The sequence below is a fragment of the Lycium ferocissimum genome, chromosome 12 (assembly GCF_029784015.1).
Source record: "Lycium ferocissimum isolate CSIRO_LF1 chromosome 12, AGI_CSIRO_Lferr_CH_V1, whole genome shotgun sequence".
Lineage (NCBI taxonomy): Eukaryota > Viridiplantae > Streptophyta > Magnoliopsida > Solanales > Solanaceae > Lycium > Lycium ferocissimum.
In genome coordinates this window covers 27,790,199-27,810,800 of record NC_081353.1, presented here as the reverse complement: position 1 = coordinate 27,810,800, position 20,602 = coordinate 27,790,199, and the positions used below count along the sequence as shown (strand labels likewise).

At 35.9% G+C, this 20,602-nt stretch overlaps 1 protein-coding gene across 1 annotated transcript; it reads right to left on the bottom strand.

Annotated features, from left to right (window-relative positions):
• Positions 1–16,811: 16,811 nt before the first annotated feature.
• On the bottom strand, positions 16,812–18,919 carry LOC132041022 (protein ALP1-like). The gene has a single exon (XM_059431761.1). It carries the CDS (start codon positions 18,813–18,815, stop codon positions 16,995–16,997), a length of 1,821 nt encoding a protein of 606 aa, XP_059287744.1. The 5' UTR covers positions 18,816–18,919; the 3' UTR covers positions 16,812–16,994.
• Positions 18,920–20,602: the final 1,683 nt, after the last annotated feature.

Sequence of the window (20,602 nt, the reverse complement as noted above, 5' to 3'; positions counted from 1 at the left end):
TTGGTTTCGTAGATTTTAAAAACAAATTAACTTTAGAATAACTTAATTAACTTTAGGTGCCCTAATTCACCGTAAATAATTAGGCGAAAAATTAACTTTAATTAACCCCGAATATTTTATAACTATTTTGACCCTGGTTAAAATAGGGTATGTGTTTTTCCAGATTATGAACACTACGTGTACCCACCGAGCGGCAACTTTTTTTCCATTATGCATGTGGTAATCGTTTTTCCATGAAAATGAACACTATGAACAAATCGTTTTTCCACATGCACTGGAGCTTTTTTCATGAGAAACCGAGTGGCAAATCGTTTTTCCATGGGAAGACTACATTTTGCAATTCCATCCTGCATATTTAAGGTGCAAGTCAATCACACAACTTCCTCCCAAGACACATACTTGCTTTTCCCCTCTAGATACGAGCTTCTCGAATTTGATTTTACAAATGTCGATTTACTTGCTATATCTTTGTATTCTCATTGTTGAAATCATAATCCAAAGGCAGTGATCGCTGATCGAAGATTGATCACGAGCGGCCATAAACAATGGCGAAGGATCGTTCGTGTATTTAAAAAGGTTTATCAAAAGTTAAAAAGTTGGTGGAGAAATGAAAAATGAACATTTTAACTTGGACACATTTTAACCAAGTGAGGGGAGAAATGAAAAATGAAAATTTAGAGCCTTATACCCGAGGCATCTATTACAAATCAAGAACGAGGAATCTTTCGAGCTTATTATCTAAAAAGAATTTAAAATGTGTCAACAATTAAACTAAGTAAAAAAATATAAAAATAAAATACAAAAATTATTCAAGTTTCATAAGATCATTAAAATATTATTCAACATTTATGGGATAAGGCTCATTTCGACGCCATTCTTGAAGACAAATAACGAATTTCGTCAAAGAACTCCTAAACGAATCAAGAATACGCCCTCTTTGTCACATTCCGATGCCACACTAGAAATTGGAATTTTCACATCACAAGCCATCTCGAATTTTATATCTGGAGAATGAGCTTTCCACCATGACAAGATATCAAAATTGTCCTCATCATCATGCCTTAGCTCTTCACTAAGATACTTTTTCAACTCCGACTTACCACCCAAACTCGTACCATCTTGTTGTTCCTCTTCATTTGGATCCTATTTCTCACTTTTGTTGATTTTGTGCTAAGAGCTGATGAATCCGATGTCCGACAAAAGAGATGATATCGAGACGTTGGAATTTCGCTACATACTCTTCAAACATAGATTTCATGTAAGTCACCACTTCATCTTTTATTTCACTCCCCTTTCATCTCCAAACATATCCTGAGGATTTACTCAAGTTTGTTACGAGGATTTAAGATAGAGAGATAAAAAGACTTATTCATTTTTCGCTGAGCACCCCAATACTTGACAAACTTTTCTTTCATTTTTTTCTCCCATTTTTGCCCGATCATCGTATATACTCTCTTAAATGATTGTGAAGCTCAACTATATCTTCAAAGTGACCATTAGAAGTGACGCAGAGTGAACTTGAAACCTCTCGCTAGATCATAAAACCTTTAAGAAATATTACCATATTTTCTTTTATAATCATCACTTTTTTCCATCTTCACTAGGATAAGTTGACAATCCATCAACTTCAAGATCAAACCTATCAAATGCACTCTCAAAATGTTGTGCGGCATCCAACATTAAGTAGGTCGAATTCCACCGGTTGAAACATCTAAACATAATGACCTTTTATTCTCTATGTTTTTTGATTCACAACATTCCGCAAATTTTCTAATTTCCTCTAACATATTTCACCATTTTCCTAACACGTTTGATAGACGGACCAACTTCTTTCATGCCATCTTGCACAATAAGATTCAAATGTGAGCCGTACATCTCACGTGAAGATAGTTACCACATTTCATGTTAGATCCCCAATTAACCATTTGTTTGTGTAACTCTCACCGACATCATTAGAAGAAGCATTATCTACTTTGTGATTATTTTCTCCAATTTCCAATCAAGCAAACACTTACTAATACAACGGCCATTTCGTCACCCTGACTAGTAACAACCGAAAGTTTAAAATTCGTTTTATGAACAATCACTATCAATAAAGTGTCTTCAAACACATATAATTTATTCTCTGAGCTGTTCGTGGTTAGACAACTATATGATGTTTCTTTCAAATACTTCATAAACTTTTGTCTCTTTAAAAACTACATAACAATCCCTAGTTGATTAGAGGAACTCTAATAAAGGTCGGGTTTTTTTCATAAACTTCTTAAAACCTTCCCTTTTCAACAAAACGAAAAGTTTGTTAACATCTCAACTAAAGCCCTTACCTCATCAAAAGTCCAAGTTGCCCCATAACCCGTTTCACCTATCAAATTTAAATTTGATTGTTTGTACTTAGAATGAATGTTAACCTTATTTGGATTTTTAGGACAAGTTTTCAAACGGTATGGTCACAACAATACTTGCACGAAGTAATTCCATAAAGGCATAAAACTACATAGCTTTCCTCTTCACAAATGGATTATGTTCAACTCTGTTGAATCAAGAGACTATGCGCTTTCCACCGACATTCGTTCGACTTGTTTCATCTTCCATCTAAACATAAAAGAGATTACAAAATGTTATAAGACATAATTAAGAGTAAAATTATTTTTTTAATTTAAGTTTTCTCCCCAAATCCCCCACACCCAAAAAGAAAAAAGACAAAAAAAGGAGAAAATCTTCAACCCATTTAATTTCCGTGTGAAAGAGACAATTTTAACAAATTCTTCTTTCTTCTCTCCCCAAATACCATCAAGCATGGATACTATCCATTTATATCTTTCTCTCCCAAAAACAACAACAACGAAACATTGGGAAGCCAGAAACAAAATAAAAAAAATACAATACGGAAGCTATTAAAGAAGCTTAAATTAGTGAATCTCACCATTGTTTTCTCCTTTAATGTGAGTTCATATAGACTCGTTAAACACGTCGAGTTTAGACTGCGTTAAACCTAATGCCGGTTTTATACGTGTTAAGCGCGTGGAGGGCTAAATAAATTTTTGTGTAACGGGTTAAGGGGTTGTTCGGGTGAAAAGATGAAACGATGTCGGTTAAGGGGTTTTTGGAGGGCCTTAGTGGGAGGGTCGAGATGAAACGAATGTTCGGTTAAGGGGTTAGGGATGAAGGTGAAGTGATCGATGACGACGATGAGACGATGATACGATGTCGGTTAGGGATGAAGGTGAACTGATCGATGACGACGATGAGACGATGAAGGTGAAGTGTTAGGGACTTAGGGTCTTAGGGATTTTTACGGATCTAGCCCGTATTCGTTCCGGATTCGGGCTATTGGCTATTGGATTCCGGACTTGAAATGTTTCAATGGGCCTTTAGCCCTTACTCCTTTAGGTGTACGATTGGTAATTTAATTTCGGTATTCGGTATTTGCCGAATTACCCCAATATAAATAAATACGAATGAAAACCAAAATACTAAATTTTATATTTACAGCAATAAAACCGAATGGCGAATACCGAAATAGCCGATTCGGTTCTACCTGAGCGGTATTTTGAGATGTTACATCTCAGAGATAATTAATTTTCCAGTAAGATTGGACACTTACAAAGCTACAATACAAGTTGCAGGCAAGAAACTAAGGTTGCCTCATTGCCCATGAGGTCTATCTTGAATAAAGCAACACTACAACAATTATGATTGGACAAAATATATTAATTGGTAAGAAAATCATAATGAATGACATTGTTACTTCTTTCTTCCATTCTTGTTTCTCGTTGCGCCTTTTTTATTTATCAGGTTTTAAAAATGCAAAAGAACAAGGGGAAAGGACACAAATGGCCGCTGGGCCATAAATAATCCCATGCGCTGGCCCATCTATTCCCAAACCCAAAAATTAGCCCATAAACTATTCCCATTTAGTAGCCAAATCTGTAGCAAGCCTAAATCGCCACAAAAGATTTAAAAAGTCGCCACTAAAGGCTGGGTAGTCCAACAACCCTTTTTTTTTTTTTTTAAAAAAAAAAAAAAAAAAAATCATACTTTTAAAGGGCACTAAGAAAAATCAGGCTTTTTAGTGGCGATTAAAAAAGTCGCCACTAAAGGTTAAATATCCCAAAACATATATAATATGTGTATATTTAATAAGAAATATCCAAAAAAACTCTGAGGCGATTTTTGTATATAATATGTATCGTTTGTGTATAAAAATATATATCAGTACCTATCTATAATGTATAGAAACTGTATAAAATATGAATCACTAAGGTATGTATCATTTTTGTATATAATATGTATCATTTGTGTATATATAATGTGTATTATAGAATAGAAAATTGTATCATTTTTGTATATAATATGAATCATTTTTGTATAGAAAGTGTATATATAATTCCAGCATGTGTATATAAACGATATCAGTCTTGTATAGAAAGTGTATCATACGTATAAAAAATGTATCATAGAAACCGTATCATTGTGGTATATAATATGTATCACTATTGTATATGTTAAAAATAAATATCATATCATTATTATATAATATGTGTATAATAAATGTATAATTAACGTATAATTTATGTATAATAAGTGTAAGATTAATTCCAAAGATATGTATATAAAATGTATAATTCTTGTATATAAAGTGTATATATAATTCCAACATATGTATATATCTTGTAGCGACCCTTCTTATAGCGACTTAGTCGCCATAAAAAGTCTTCTTTTTTTTTTTTTTTTTTTTTTTTTTTAAGCGCACGAGGGCATTGGACGAAAACTTGGCAAGATTATTTTGGGCCGACCGGCCATTTTTTGGCATTATTTTGGGCCGACCGGACTCTTGAGGGTATTAGGCCCAAACATTGGCCAAATGTGGCATTACTTTGGGCCATTGGACATAGAGTGTCCTTTTCCCAAAGAACAAAGCTTCTTTATTTTGGCAAAGTAGAGTTGAATAAATGACTTAATATTCAGCCAAAGGTTTTGCCAAAAAACATTGAGTTTTGCACCAGAAAGTACCTTAGCTTGAGTTTTCTCTGCAATAACAACTTTATATTGCAAAGGGCTTGTAGTCATTTAAATTTTATTGGATATAAATCAAACTTTATATTGCAAAGGGCTTGTAGTCATTTAAATTTTATTGGATATAAATCCATAAATTAATTTGGACTATATTAAATTCAAGAAAATAGTTCAAATAATGTGGCTAATATGATTGGATTATTCATCTAATCCTAAATACATTGGTCTAGTCCATTTAATTGGGCTCCAAATAATGAGCCCACTTTAATAGCCCAAGGTCCAAGCCCATCTTAAAATTCAGGCCCATGCCACATGTCAAGTGAGGTGGCAATCCAAGTCAAATTAATGGGCCAATAAAATCATTCCAAGTGTACGGATGACATACTCTGGCCAATCAAATCAAAGAGCTACACCTCCCCTAAAACTATAAATAGGGGTCCTCATAACTCACAAAAGGGGAGGAATTAAGAACAAGAAGCAAGAAGAGAGCTCGTGGATCAAAGTCTACATATTTCTCTACAAGCTACAAGTTCAAGTATTCAAGCAATCAAGTTCAAACTCAAGCTCAAGTTCAAGTTCAAGATTAAGAACGAAGACAAGTATCAAGGCGTTCAAGATCAAGTTACTTGTTCGTGGCAAATAATCTAAATCCAAATTCAAATACGAAGATTCAAGATTAAGGCATATAAGCCCTTGAATCTAAATCAAATTCAAGTTTCAACATAGTTTACATTATTGTTGGAGAATCAGAGAATTATATAGAGATTGTAACACTCATATTCTGAAATCAAATACAAAGATTGTTGCGATATTTTCCTTTCTTGATTATTATTTTCTCGACGCGAATTTTATTGTCTACAAATTCTGGCATGCCCAGTGGGACCATCTCTACCTCTCATCTCTTCACATTAATCATCAAATCGCAAGAACACTAAAATGGCATCCAAGAAGATCAACTCCAAGTCTACTACTGTTAAGGCTACTGATTCCAAGTTTTTCCTCGGAATGGAGAACATATTGGAAACTACTATAGAAGTTTGGGACCCGTCATCGAGAACAAAGCAAACCTACTGGACAACAAGCATCTCAAGTGTCGTCCGCGTCGGGGGGGATTCTGTCTTTGAACTTCAATCCTCAAAACAAGCAAAAGTCTTTCTAGATGGATTGGAAGAAGGAGAGAATATCGTTGAGATCGTTGAAAAGACGTTGACTCGGCTTAGCCCACTCCAAACTAAGAATCTCATCATCCAAGATAAAGATGATGCCTTGATCACCAGATCGCCCCCCAATCACTCCACACAAAATCTTTTCCTTTCGAATTTCGAGTTTGAGAGAAATCCATGTTTTGCTCCATCATCTACAACAACCATCCAAGCAATGATGATGACACCTTTCAAATTTAAGTTGAAGAACAACTTGCAAGCTTGACGAAGGTGATTGGTGACTTGACGAAATATGTGCAAGACCAAGATAATCGAATTGTCAAGTTGACAAACAGATTTGATAGCATGATGGAGGGGGATTTGAGTCATGCATTTGGGAAGCATCAGAAAAGAAGATCCGTCTACAAAACAAGTGCATGTTGCTCAAGAACTACAAGTATCCTAAAGGATTAATCCCAATTCATCAACTAAGGACTTCATTATGGGAACCATTAAAGACAAGTATGATGTTGCTGCCAAGTCTTTCTGCCAAGTTTTCGGTTACATACGCCAAGCCATACACTTCAAGGATCGATGGGTAAAGATGCCTGCAGGTTATCAACCTACAAAATTTCAACAATTTGATGGTAAAGGAAACCCGAAGCAATATGTTGCTCACTTCGTGGAAACTTGAAATAATGCTAGAACTTATAGGGATTATCTTATTAAGCAGTTTGTGCGCTCCTTGCAAGGGAATGTGTTTGACTGGTATACGGATCTCAATGTTGGTTCTATTGATAGCTTGAGAAACTTGAACATGAATTTCTCAATCGCTTCTATAGCGCGAGGCGTATTGTAAGCATGGTTGAACTTACAAATATGCGTCAATGGAAGGATGAACCCGTTATTGATTTCATTAGTCGATGGAGGAATAACAAGCCTCAATTGCAAAGTACTTAGTCGAGGCTTCGGCATCGAAACGTGCATCCAAGGAACGACCGGGGACTTCTTTATATCCTACAAGGAATCAAGCCCAAGTCTTTTGAAGAATTGGCTACACGTGCTCACGATATGGAATTAAGCATGTCCTCAAACGGAAATCAAGGGCCGCCAGTTTATGAGCCTCGTAAAGGGAAAGACAAACTAGAAGTAAAGAGAGGCGTTAGGTTTGTGCCAAAGTCTGAAAGCAAAGAGTCGATGAATGTTAATTCTGCACCATTAAAGGTCACCACAAAGCTAAGCAAGAAGCAAAGTGTGAAGACTACATCTTTCCAAAATAATGGCGGCAAAAAGTTAACTTTAAAAGAAATGCAAGCAAAAGAGTATCCATTCCTAGACTCAGATGTTCTAGCAATATTTGAAGAACTTCTTGCATTGAAACTTATCGAGTTACCCGAATTGAAGAGGCCAAATGAATCTGGGAGGACTAATGATCCAAATTACTTCAAGTATCATTGGTTGATGGTTCACCCTATTAAAAAGTGTTTCATCTTCAAAGAGAAGGTCATGGATTTGGCCCCCGAAGGAAAGATATTGATCGAAGATGAGAAAGAAAGTTTGAACTAAGTCTCTGTCACATTTGGCTCGCTGGATCCCATAGTTCTTTGCAACTTTTCTGAAGTAAGTGAATGTGGAGATATTCCGACCGTGTCACCACCAGAGATGATTAAATTTGGTGACTTCGATCCCATCAATATCAACATGCCATTTTGCCTTCCTATAATGCATGATGTAATAGTGAAGGAGAAAACTTTAGAAGAAAGTCAATCTCGTGTTGATCAAACTGATGATGATGGATGGACTTTAGTGACTTAGCGGAGACGCTGCAAAATGAGCTCATGAAGAGGGGTTTATGGCAAAAAAAATAAAAAAATTAGCAAAGTTATTTAGTCATGGTTTATCAAAATGCCAGGGGTTCATGATTATAACCTTTTTAATAGCCGTCAAAAGTCCTCACTATGATACTAACGCCTTATGTTGTAATATTCAACCGAAGAATTAGATGAAAAAGGAAGATGGCTTGGACACTTCCATGCTCGCACTCTCTTAAAATTACAATCTCCATCTTGTGATGCAAAAATCACATTCACTAACGGGATGGTCGCTTTTGTCGACGAAACATTAGCATTCTCCTTTATATATGGTTGGTTCCCTTGTTCTCTTCGACACAACAACCTTGACGGGACCGCAAAACAGAGTTCTTCAATCGCCAAACCTCATTTCCACGTTGTTGAAGGACATTTGTAACTAACTCAACCGCATTTAATCCAAGGGGGAAAAAGATTGCGTTCGACTTTCAGAAAGTTCCCATGGGAGATATGTGTCCCACGCATGGTTTTATAATTACCCAAAAACCTGAATAATATTCTTGTTAGAAGGACAGGATACACAAAAACAATTTAGTTAGCACACAAATCGCGCAAGTCTTAACCCATCTTCCAAAAGAAGATAGTTGGCGAAAATCTTGATCCAATCGACCAAGGGACATCTTGCGAAATAACCAAATTAGCGTCTCGAAAGAGGTTAAAGTTGACAATAAGGCTCAATAATAAAGGCTCCCCCATCCCTCGAGGAAGATAGTTTGAACGAATAATGAAAAAGTTATTTGAAAAGGATCAAGCGCTTCTAATATAAGCATCCCAAGATAAACATGGCATCAAAAGCCTTTCCCATTCATTGCACCCCAAACAATATTCTCACCTTTTGTGAATATGCTTTTAACTATGTGGCTGGTTCCTTTCCAAAATACTTTATGCACACCCTCTCAAATAAAAGGTCTTCAAAATGGTCACTTGGGATTTGTCAAAACATCCAAGTCTTGACATAATGAGCCAACCAAAAGCGCACGTAATGAGGTTTTGAGCAAACGCCTACAAGTTATTGGCAAAAGCTGTGATACAATCCCAACGAGCCTTCTAAATTGTGTTCCCCCGTGTCAATGCTGGAAAGGAAATCATGGACTAGCCCCTACCGCAGGAAGATGATAAGAGAAAGGGTATCGCGTCAAACAATCGAAGTTTGGGCAAACAACCTTCACTACCGCACCTCTATAAGAAGGGCAAGCAAAGTATGTTTACCACTAAAGAAGAGTCGACATCATCTAACCAAAGGCTTCTACGGTTTGACGGCTTAACCCAACTCTAAGGACTTCCCAGTTTGATAAATGGACCATTTGAAGAAGAAACACAAGTGCTCTTAATTGGCGGAGTTGTTCATATGCTCAAAAGCAAAACATTTTCGACCCAAGTTTGATTCCTTCTAGAATAAGGCGAGAAAATAACTTGTAGTCTCATGTGGAGAGGTCCCTCAATAGCAAAAGCACTTACTATAATCCATACCAAGGAGAGCCCTTGTCAAATGAGAAAAGTGTAGGATCATCATATCACGTCACAATCGTAAGGAGTTCACGCTTTGGGTAGGAAAAGTTTGTTTAAGTCATACATGTCATCGCATATTTCTCCACGGTGGCGATCCTTGCAGAAGATGAAGTTTGTAAGTGCACCTCCCGAGTTTGAGGAAGGTGCAAATGTTTGTATTACGGTCATAAGTAAAAAGGGACTTATACAAAGGCCCATATATATTTGCTTCCTTCAAAGTTTTGTGAAAACAAATATGTTGAGCTCTTATAGAGTTCAAAGACGTGTTAACTAGAGGATTACAAGGAGACTCGCCACCATTAGATCCCAAAGTATCACTCCAACCGGTTTCTCCAAACGAGGTGCTCGTCCCCAAGCATGGTAAAGAACTTTAGATCAAACTTTTTAGTATGATGAAAAAAAGAACAAATTCTCCCGTTTTGGGCGTGAAGTCATGGTATTCACATCCACTTTCAAACTAGATGGATTCCCAAAGTAAGAAAGCAACATATTGTCCAACTAAAGGTGTTTCGGATCTTAACAATCTCGCTCCAGGATGAATTGTCCTCTTGATCCGATATTATAAGATATCATGCCTTGGAAGAAGAAGAAGATGTTGGATCTTCGAAGTAAACCATGATTCAATGGCAAAAAAAAAAAAAAAAAAAAAAAAAAAGAAAGAGTATATATCACACCTTAACTTTGTAAAGTAATAATCATGGTTTTAAATTCAAGCATTGTATGGCCGGAAACAAAACAAAAAAAAAAAAGTCCTTAGCATAGACGGTGTATTGGTCTTGCTTCGGAAAAAAAAAAAAAGTCTTTAAAGATAGACGGTGTATTGGCCTTGCTTCGGACAAACAAATAAAAAAAAAGTTCTTAGCATAGACGGTGTATCTTCCGGCCTTGCGCTTTATCGAGAAAAAAAAAAAAGAAATTTGGATAGATGGTGTAATGGCCTTGCTTCGGACAAAAAAAAAAAAAAAAATCCTAGCAAAAAGCGGTGTATTGGAAAGTTAGCATCCTTAGGACAAACAAAAAAAAAAGTCCTCTAGTATAGACGGTGTATTGGCCTTCGGACAAACAAAAAAAAAGTCTTTAGGTAGATGGTGTAATGAATGCTTTCGAGACAAAAAAAAAAAAGTCCTTATTTAATGAATCCTCCGCTTCGGACAAACAAAAAAAAAAGTCTTTAACATAGACGGTGTAATGGCCTTGCTTCGGACAAACAAAAAAAAAGTAAAATTCTTTCGCATAGACTGTGTAATGGCCTTGTTTCGAATTAAAAAAAAAAAAAAAAAAAATTCGAAGCTCGGATGGTGCGACCTTTGTCTCGGACAAATTAAAGTTTTCAGCTCATAAGTTGTGTTGGTATTTGCTTCAACGAAAATTATTTCGGAGCCTTTAAAATTGTTCACGACGATCGCTCAAAAAAATTCCAATAATTTGAGTTGGCTTAGAAAATATCAAAGACAAACAAATACACCAAGGACAAAGCTATACAATGTGCAATAAAAATAATTCATTGTCATGAGATGAATTTTTTTTAAAAAGTACACACAAATGATAAAAGTCATCACAGCCATTATGCAAATACAATGAAATACTACATTGAAAAAAAAAATAAGGGGAAGGTGCTGCATATTAAAACACAACATGAGCTCCAATAATGCTTTACATCACTCATACTTCGAAGGAAGACAAAATAGCTATAGCCTAAATAAAGGAGGAAATTTTGAGATTCCAAGTTGGTGATCAATCAAAAAAAAAAAAAAAACAGTTCAAGGCTTCGTTCATAACAAGAAAGGAGAGCAAACATTACAATTATGTGGGCCATCATTCTTGACTTTTTCATGTTAGGGTTTGTAATTAAATCTTTGCCATATCAAAAATACAGATGGTAAGGAAGACAAAGTTCAAACTCTTTCTGGGTTATGTTCACAAGAACAATTACACAATGTACTTTTTTGGATGTGACATAAAGCAAGAAGTACATTGTACTTGCTCAACCAGATAAAGAAAACAAAGCAATTAACATGAAAAGAAAAATGGATGCTTGAAACGTTTTGGGAAGTTAAGAGTGCATACAAAAAAAAAAAAAAAAAAAAAGGGCATTGTACTTTCTATTGCAAGTAACAAAAGTAAACATGGACGAGTTTCACATTTATTTTTAAATAATAAATGTTAACTACAAAGTCAATTCAATGCATGATTTCTTCAAAGGTTAAAAAAAAAAAAAAGCATTTTCATGCAATATGCCAAATACTTTGAATGATTATCATGGGATAAAAACAAAAGTCTCTATCATACTTGGAAAAAAAAGACTTCAAGTCTAGCCTTTTCAAAAGAAAAACTTAAAACATTACTGACTAGTCTTGAAGTGTGTGTGTTTTTTTTCCCTTCTCCACAATTGCTCAATTAATTTTTTTTATTAAATTCAAGAAAATTTCAAATAATGGACTATGATTGGATTATTCATAGAAAATACATTGGGTTAGATTTAGTTAACTCTTATGTACCCTAGTAGGATTAGGCCTCCCATTTTTGATTCCTAGTTGGACGCATCAATATCTTGGATGACAAAATTTGAAAAAGTGTGAGCTTTTATTCCTATATTTTGGAGGAAAGGCTGTTGCATACCTATGACTCTTTTTAAGGTATGACCGAATGAGGTGTACTGATACTATATAAATTGAGCAAATGCTTTAGAGTTTCACATTTATTTTTAAATAATGAATGTGATAACTAAGTCAACTTAGTATGAATTGCAATGCATTTCTAAGGCAAAGAATGAGGTCACTAAGGACAAAAATCATTGAAATTCAAGGTGCAAATTAAGGTGCAATTTGGACTAATATCTAAAAGTCTCTATCGGGTCAATAAAAAAAAAAAAAGTTACTCCAAGTCTAGTCTTTGAAATCCAAAAAAAATGATTGGATATTTGACTAGTCTTGAAGTAGGAGGCATTTGTAGTCATTTAAATTTTATTGGATATAAATCCATAAATTAATTTGGACTATATTAAATTCAAGAAAATGGTTCAAATAATGTGGCTACTATGATTGGATTATTCATCTAATCCTAAATACATTGGGTTAGTCCATTTAATTGGAATCTAAATAATGAGCCCACTTTAATAGCCCAAGGTCCCAGCCCATCTTAAAATTCAGGCCCATGCCACATATCAAGTGAGGTGGCAATCCAAGTCAAATTAATGGGCCAATAAAATCATGCCAAGTGTGTACGGATGACATGCTCGCCAATCAAATCACGAGCTACACCTTCCTAAATATATAAATAGGTCTTCATAACTCACAAAGGAGGAGGAATTAAGAACAAGAAGCAAGAAGAGAGCTCGTGGATCAAAGTCTACATATTTCTCTACAAGCTACAAGTTCAAGCATTCAAGCAATCAAGTTCAAACTCAAGCTCAAGTTCAAGTTCAAGATTAAGAACGAAGACAAGTATCAAGGCGTTCAAGATCAAGTTACTTGTTCGTGGCAAATAATCTAAGTCCAAATTCAAATACGAAGATTCAAGATTAAGCTGCTGAAGCCCTTGAATCTAAATCAAATTCAAGTTTCAACATAGTTTACATTATTGTTGGAGAATCAGAGGATTATATAGATATTGTAACACTCATATTACAAATCAAATACAAAAATTGTTGCGATATTTTTCTTTCTTGATTATTATTTTCTCGACGCAAATTTTATTGTCTACAAATTCTAGTCATTTAAATTTTATTGGATATAAATCCATAAATTAATTTGGACTATATTAAATTCAAGAAAATAGTTCAAATAATGTGGCTAATATGATTGGATTATTCATCTAATCCTAAATACATTGGGCTAGTCCATTTAATTGGGCTCCAAATAATGAGCCCACTTCAATAGCCCAAGGTCCAAGCCCATCTTAAAATTCAGGCCCATGCCACATGTCAAGTGAGGTGGCAATCCAAGTCAAATTAATGGGCCAATAAAATCATGCCAAGTGTACGGATGACATGCTCTGGCCAATCAAATCACAGAGCTACACCTTCCCTAAAACTATAAATAGGGGTCCTCATAACTCACAAAGGAGGAGGAATTAAGAACAAGAAGCAAGAAGAGAGCTCGTGGATCAAAGTCTACATATTTCTCTACAAGTTCAAGCTACAAGTTCAAAAGCATTCAAGTTCAAGTTCAAATCAAGAACAAGATTAAGAACCAAGACAAGTATCAAGGCGCTCAAGAATCAAGTTACTTGTTCGTAGCAAATAATCTAAATCCAAATTCAAATACGAAGATTCAAGATTAAGCTGCTGAAGCCCTTGAATCTAAATCAAATTCAAGTTTCAACATAGTTTACATTATTGTTGGAGAATCAGAGGATTATATAGAGATTGTAACACTCATATTCTGAAATCAAATACAAAGATTGTTGCGATATTTTTCTTTCTTGATTATTATTTTCTCGACGCGAATTTTATTGTCTACAGGGCTATTTGGTGCATTTCATCACACCTTTTCAAAAAAAAAAAAAAAAAACACTAAAGCCTAAGACCAATTTTTTATATTGCAAAGGGCTATTTGGTGCATTTCATCACGCCTTTTTTTTTTTGAAAAAAAAAAAAAAAAAAAAAAAAAGCGCCTAAGACCAATTTTTTTTGTTTTGTTTTTGGATAAGTAGAATTCCATTAAATGCACCAAGAAAGTTAGAATATTTACACAAAAGACTTCTGGTTCCCTTAAATATGTAGGGAATCCAAAAGGTCACAAGAGTACTTACATCATATGCTGCAATGTGCTATTCTTAACAAAATGAGCTGTTATGTGTATCTACCATCAAAACATTTACCATTTCTCTCATCATTCCAAATAAGGACCAAAAAATACATAAAGGAACATTGTTCCAATTGTGTTTTAAGTAGTCTCTTCACTCTCTTACTGATAAGGTAAATAAAACTGATTGATGCTGGGAGAAGAAAACTTTCTCCCTTTACCTCCCTACAGAACCAGGCTTATCAGGTAAGTTACATTTCTTCTTATCTTGAGTGTCAAACTGAGCCATCTCATCTAACTCCCAAATCAAAAAGATTACTTCTCATTCCCATATTCCAGCCTTCTCTTTTCCTGCATTCTGCTATAAGCATATAACAATCTCCTCCTTCTGTATCGCTAGAAAATTTGCCTTCAAAGGAATTAAATCGAGCCATGGATCAACCACATACTTAAATCTCTTGCCAGCCGATACTGATACGTTTCATGATGATATACTGCATTAGCGTATTGTCTATGTCTACTGTACCAAGTTCCCCCTAGAAAACATTTAGCTATCACCATCTATTTTTTCTGGACAGCTGAATCTTCACTATTAAATCTCCATAGCCATTTATGTAGGAGGATTTTATTGTTGCAACTTGAGGCTCTTGACTCCCAAACCCAATTCTTCTTTGGCTACATATAGGGGTGACTCATGACCCCCCAAACCCATTCAAGTTTGGGCGGGTAAATAGCCCGCCTGTTTATTAGCTCAGCCCAACGCATTTTAGCCCATCTAAAAATTGGGCTGATATATAGTCAATTTAATCCATACAAAACTTTCACAATATTTTCAAAAAGATTTTTTTTTTTTTTTACTTGATACTTATATGTTATATATAGCCATAATAAAGGAACAAATAGTTTTCTAGGTACTTAAAAGTTTATCAAAAAGAACAAATAAATAAGTTAAAAATTAAAAATTGGTTGGATTGGGTTATGCTTTTTAGCCCAACCCACTTCAGCCCAACTAAACCCGCCCATTTATTAACTCAATCCATTTTGACCCGCCTATTTGACACCCCCAGCTACATAACTGAGTCCCATTTATCGACCAAGACCTATGTTGCTCGGACTCTTTAGAAATGTCGACGGGTGCGTGTGGGATTCTCCAAGACCAAAAGTAGTGCATTTTTGGAGAATTCGACACGACTGCAAAGAACATTTTTGTAGAGTGTAGAGTCCTAGCAACATAGATCAACCCAACTGGGTAACTGGTGTGGGGTTCTAACACCTTGTGTTGCTGTACTTGACCTTATTAACTAAGTTTTAGATCAGTATCTACCAGAAATCTTAATCTAGTAAGGCAAAAGGTAACAGAGTCAAATCTGACACTTAAACGACTGATGTAATCAGCACATTTTAGTTAGAAACAAACCAAAACTACAAGAGAACAACGCAAATAAAGAATCTAACCATCATGGCCCTATAGCCAACATTGGCCCTTTCCCACTGCAGTCGTTTTGTTAACTTTCATTTCGCAAGTGACCTTTTCTTGGTGGTTATATAATTTAGGTTCTTCCATTTAAGATCAATTCTGTCCATTTCAGCATAATGAACATCAAGCACAAGACACCAAATGTTGAATCAGTAGCTAAATGCTTTTTAAGAAATTCCAGATGATTCTACATGAGATCAAAGGAGAACTGTAGAAGAGAAAAATAGGCAAATTACTACTATTGTACTAATTCTCTATATAGCCCAAGTTAACACCCTACTAATGAATGTACCAGAAGATCTAAGCAGAATAACAGCATAAACCAAGAATTTCTTCTCTCCGACTTACCGTAAACAAGTGTGACCGCAAACGCATCCCTAATCTTTCTTCTGTCATCGCAATTAGTAGTGGCAAACGGGCGGGTCGGATCGGATATGGGCAGTTTGAAAACGGGTTAAACAAACGGATAAAATATCCGATCTGCTCATATTTAACACGAATAAAATATGGGTAATCCATGGTTTCAGGAATAGTCAGGTGAGAACACCAGCTAAAAGCCAAAATAAGCTTAAACTCACAAAAAGCAAGAACTCAAGTAAAATAACAAGCAGACAAATGGGTATTGATAATACGGATATCCATTTTTTAGCAACTAATATCCATAATTGTCTTTTTTTGGGATCAATATCAGCAATGCAGTTCATCCAACCATAAACTTAATCCGAATTATTGAGCTACGACACAATCAAACCCGAATCCATTGTTCAATGGTTAGTTATCCAACCCACATCTAATGGGTCGGATTGGACAGTTACTTGTTTTTTAATCATTTTGCCAGCCCTAATTGCAACCATCAACAATAACTTTTGTTTTTTCATTTTCTTTTTCTTCTTCTTCTTTCCCACTTTGCTCCTTTAACATGAAACTTGTTTGGGTTATGCCTCTAACTTGTCTTTATTTTTTTCGGGTAATGTTTCCCTTCCTTAATTCCCATGGAGTTATCAGTTCATTTCTGTCTATTTCAGCATAATAAACATCAAACACAAGACACCAATACCGAATCAGCAGCTAATACTACTTAAATTTTTCCAAAATGATTCTACATGAGACCAAAAGAGAACTCGAAATGTGAAAGGCAAAATGCTACTAAATTTCTATCTAAGGGAACTTAACATCAGACTAATATATACATACCACTACAAGATGCTAAGCAAAATAATAACATAAACTACTAAATTTATTCCCTCTGACTTACCCTAAACAAGTGAGATGCAAGCGCATCCCTAGTCTTCTTCCCACTTTCATCAACCTCTCCATCAAACACTGGAAACTCTTCATCACTCCTCGGATACTCCTTGGTTTCATCCGACACTGCTTCACTACACTTGATAAGAAAATTATGCAGCAAACAGCAAGTCACAATTACAAACGGAAACGCCTCAACACATTGCTCGTTCCATTTCTTAGCTAAAAGCTTCCACTTTTCCCTAACTCTCCCGAAAGCTGTCCCCACCAACTGCATTCCTTTTCTATGCACTGAATTAAACGCCATCTCCGTCCCATCTTCCTCGTTCGATCCCTTGTACGGTGTGAGAACCCACGGTAAAAGTGGGAAACAAGAATCACCAAGAATGTACTGAGGTATTGAATTTCCATCATTTAGCTCAAAAGATGGACCATTTAAGTACTCTTTTGATTCCTCAACACCTAAATAAAGCTTAGATTTTCGTAAAACGTTTTCGGGTTTCATACTACCAGGCCATCCAGCTGATACATCCAAGAATCTTCCTTCAGAATCAACCAAAGCTTGAACTAACAAAAACCCATTTTCACCCATCAAATCACCCTCCAATTCAAACTTTTCACACCCCAAAACACCACAACAATTAGGCAAAGATATCCAACCAAACCCTACAATAACCCTATTGATATCACTCTTTAGTTCAAACAAATGCCCAAGATTCTCATTTATAGCTTTACATACAGTATAAAAAACGCGACACGCGCTTGGGGAATCAATGCCAAATCGTCGCGAAATAGCGGAGAAAGAAGCACCATGAGCAAGACGATAAAGGGCAGCAGCTAGAGCATAATTTGGTGGAACAGTAAGTGAAGAAAGTGAAGGTGTTAAAAGGCGAAGTAAAAGAGTGAATGAGGTTTTAGTAAGATTGAAATTTTCAGCCCAAAGGGTGTCCAAATCAGCTGCCCGAAATCGGTGAGACCCCCAATCAGCGGCGCGTGGAGAATCAGGATCGGCGCGTGGTGAAGTAAGGCTGGCGCGTGTAGAAGAGGGGTATGTAACATTGGAAGTTTCAGCCAAAAGGGTGTCTGAATTAGCTTTCAGAAATCGTTGGGACTGGTAAATGGTGGCGCGTGGAAAAGAAGGGGTGGCGCGTGAATAAGTGATGACGGGGCGTGGATTAGAGGGTTTTGTAACATTGGAAGTTCCAGCACAAAGGGTGTCCGAATCCGCCGCCAGTAATGGCTGGGATGTAAAATCACCGGCGCGTGGAGAAGCAACGGCGGCGCGTGGAGGGGAGGGGTTTGCAAGATTAGAAGTTTCAGCCAAAAGGGTGTCCGAATCAGCTTTCGGAAATCTCTGGGACCCACGACCGGCAGCGCGTGCAGAGGCGCGTGGATTAACGGGATTAGTGATATTGGAAGATTCAGCCAAAAGGGTGTCCGAATCAACCGCCAGAAACCTCTGGAACCAGCAATCAGCGGCGCGTGGAGAAGCAACATCAGCGCGTGAGGCGCGTGGAGGTGGTGGTGGGAGGTTGAGTAATGAAACAATGTTGGAAATGGAAGATGAGGTGTTGGAAATGAGGGATTCTAAGGAAAGGGATTGGTGAGGGAGTAGTTGAAGGTCATGGTTGATGAGGAAAGAATGGGCAGAAGAGATGGCTGAGATGAGTTGTGGGATGAGTTTAGTGCAGTGTTGGTGACGGAGTTGAAGTGTGGCTTTGAATTTCTTGGTGAGTTTTGTTATTTTTTTGGTTAGTAATGTCTTGTTCTTTTTCTTCTTCTTTCTTCCTCTCTTTCTCCCAGCAGTGGCCATGTTTGCGCTTAGATTTCAAAGCAAATAGGTCTCTTGTTATGGGGGTTTAACTATTCCTAGATGGATCCATTGGAGTACAAGCTAATAAATCCTTTTTCCTGAAAAGACTGTTAAATTTTCTTTTTTGAGTTAGAGCCCGTTTGGATGGGTTTATAAGTTGCTGAAAACAGCTTATATTTTCAGCTTTTTTGAGTGTTTGGTAGGTCAACTTATAAAATTTTTTTGTCTTAAAATAAGCACAAAAAATAAGTTAACCCGTTGACTTAAATTAAAAAAGCGACTTATAAAAATTTAAAAAAATAAGTTGAGGTAAAAAAATAAGTTGGGGTAGCCTAACTTATTTTTTTTTTGGCTTATAAGCTGCTTTTTTTAAGCCTATCCAAACAGGCTCTTAATAGTGTTATAAAATAAAGCATATAAAGTAAATATAACAGAGACAAATATATAGAAAGAAACTGATATATTATTCAACCTTTGACTTAAGAGAGATTTCATTGTATATTTCATTCTATAAATGAACTCCTATTTATTGGAGGAAAAACGAAACAACTTAGGTGCCCAAGCAAACTTGGTGGCCAAGTTTTCTTGCCATCCAAGTTTACTTGGTGGACATTTAATTTATAACACTCCCCCTTGAATCTCCTTTAATTAGATAGTGTACCTCATTAAAGCCTTATTAGGAAAAACTCTGTGGGAAAAAGTCCTAATGAAGAAAAAGAGTACACATATCTAGTAATACGCTTTGAGAGCTGCATTATTAAAAATCTTGCCAGGAAAATCTAAATGGGACAAAATCTTGGTCAAGGAAAAAAGAGTGCAGCGCGTATTTGCTCCTCCTGATTAAAGCATCACATAATTCTTGAAGATGATGTACACCGATCCTGTATACTAACTTATCATATCTTGAGATTGGCAGAATCTTGATCAAATCTATAAAATGGTCATTTGACGAACTGGTTGATCATTTGCATCTTCATTCCTTGATAGAGTTGCATCATCATCATATAATATTGTTGCAATCACACCAAGCACATTCTTGATTTGGTTTATAAACTGTTGTTATCTTTATATGATTTGGCTGTCAGTAAAATAACATGGTATGACAGTGATTCTTCATGGAAATAAATAACAAATCTGGATCAAACGCTTATGTCGATCATATGAATGCCCTGTATATCCAAAACACTTAGACAATATTTGTTAGGATAAACGCTTTCATGTCAGGACTTTCATTTGCAATATGCAATTGATCCTATTTCAACATCTGTATATAAGAGAAAGATTCTATCATGATTATAGTTACGACGAGATAGATAAACGCATCAATTGCACAAATATATGGTACTTCAGGACCAATTTAATTCTCATTTCAACCTCTTTTAGTAGATAATCTAATGCGTTGGAAACTCTTCAAGAGTTCCAATAATATTTAAGTCATCAACTTGCACAATAATATGAAAGATTATGATTATCATAAAGAGACAAGGGTAAACAGGGTCATCTTTGTACCCTTCGTCAATGAATATTCACTAAGGTGATTAAGTTATATTCACCTTACCTGATTTAATCCGTATAAGGATTATGAACAAGTTCCCCAAAAACTTGTATATGCTTCAGGCATTTTGAATCATTCAGAAATTTTTTAGTTTTATCAAGTAAGACATATAGACTGTGACAACATCCATTTAGTAGTTAAATGGCGTGACATCTTCTCATGTTTGGACTGCAGGTCCAATAAACTTTACGCTTACCAAGATGCATCATATCACTTGGTAATTATTTCTACG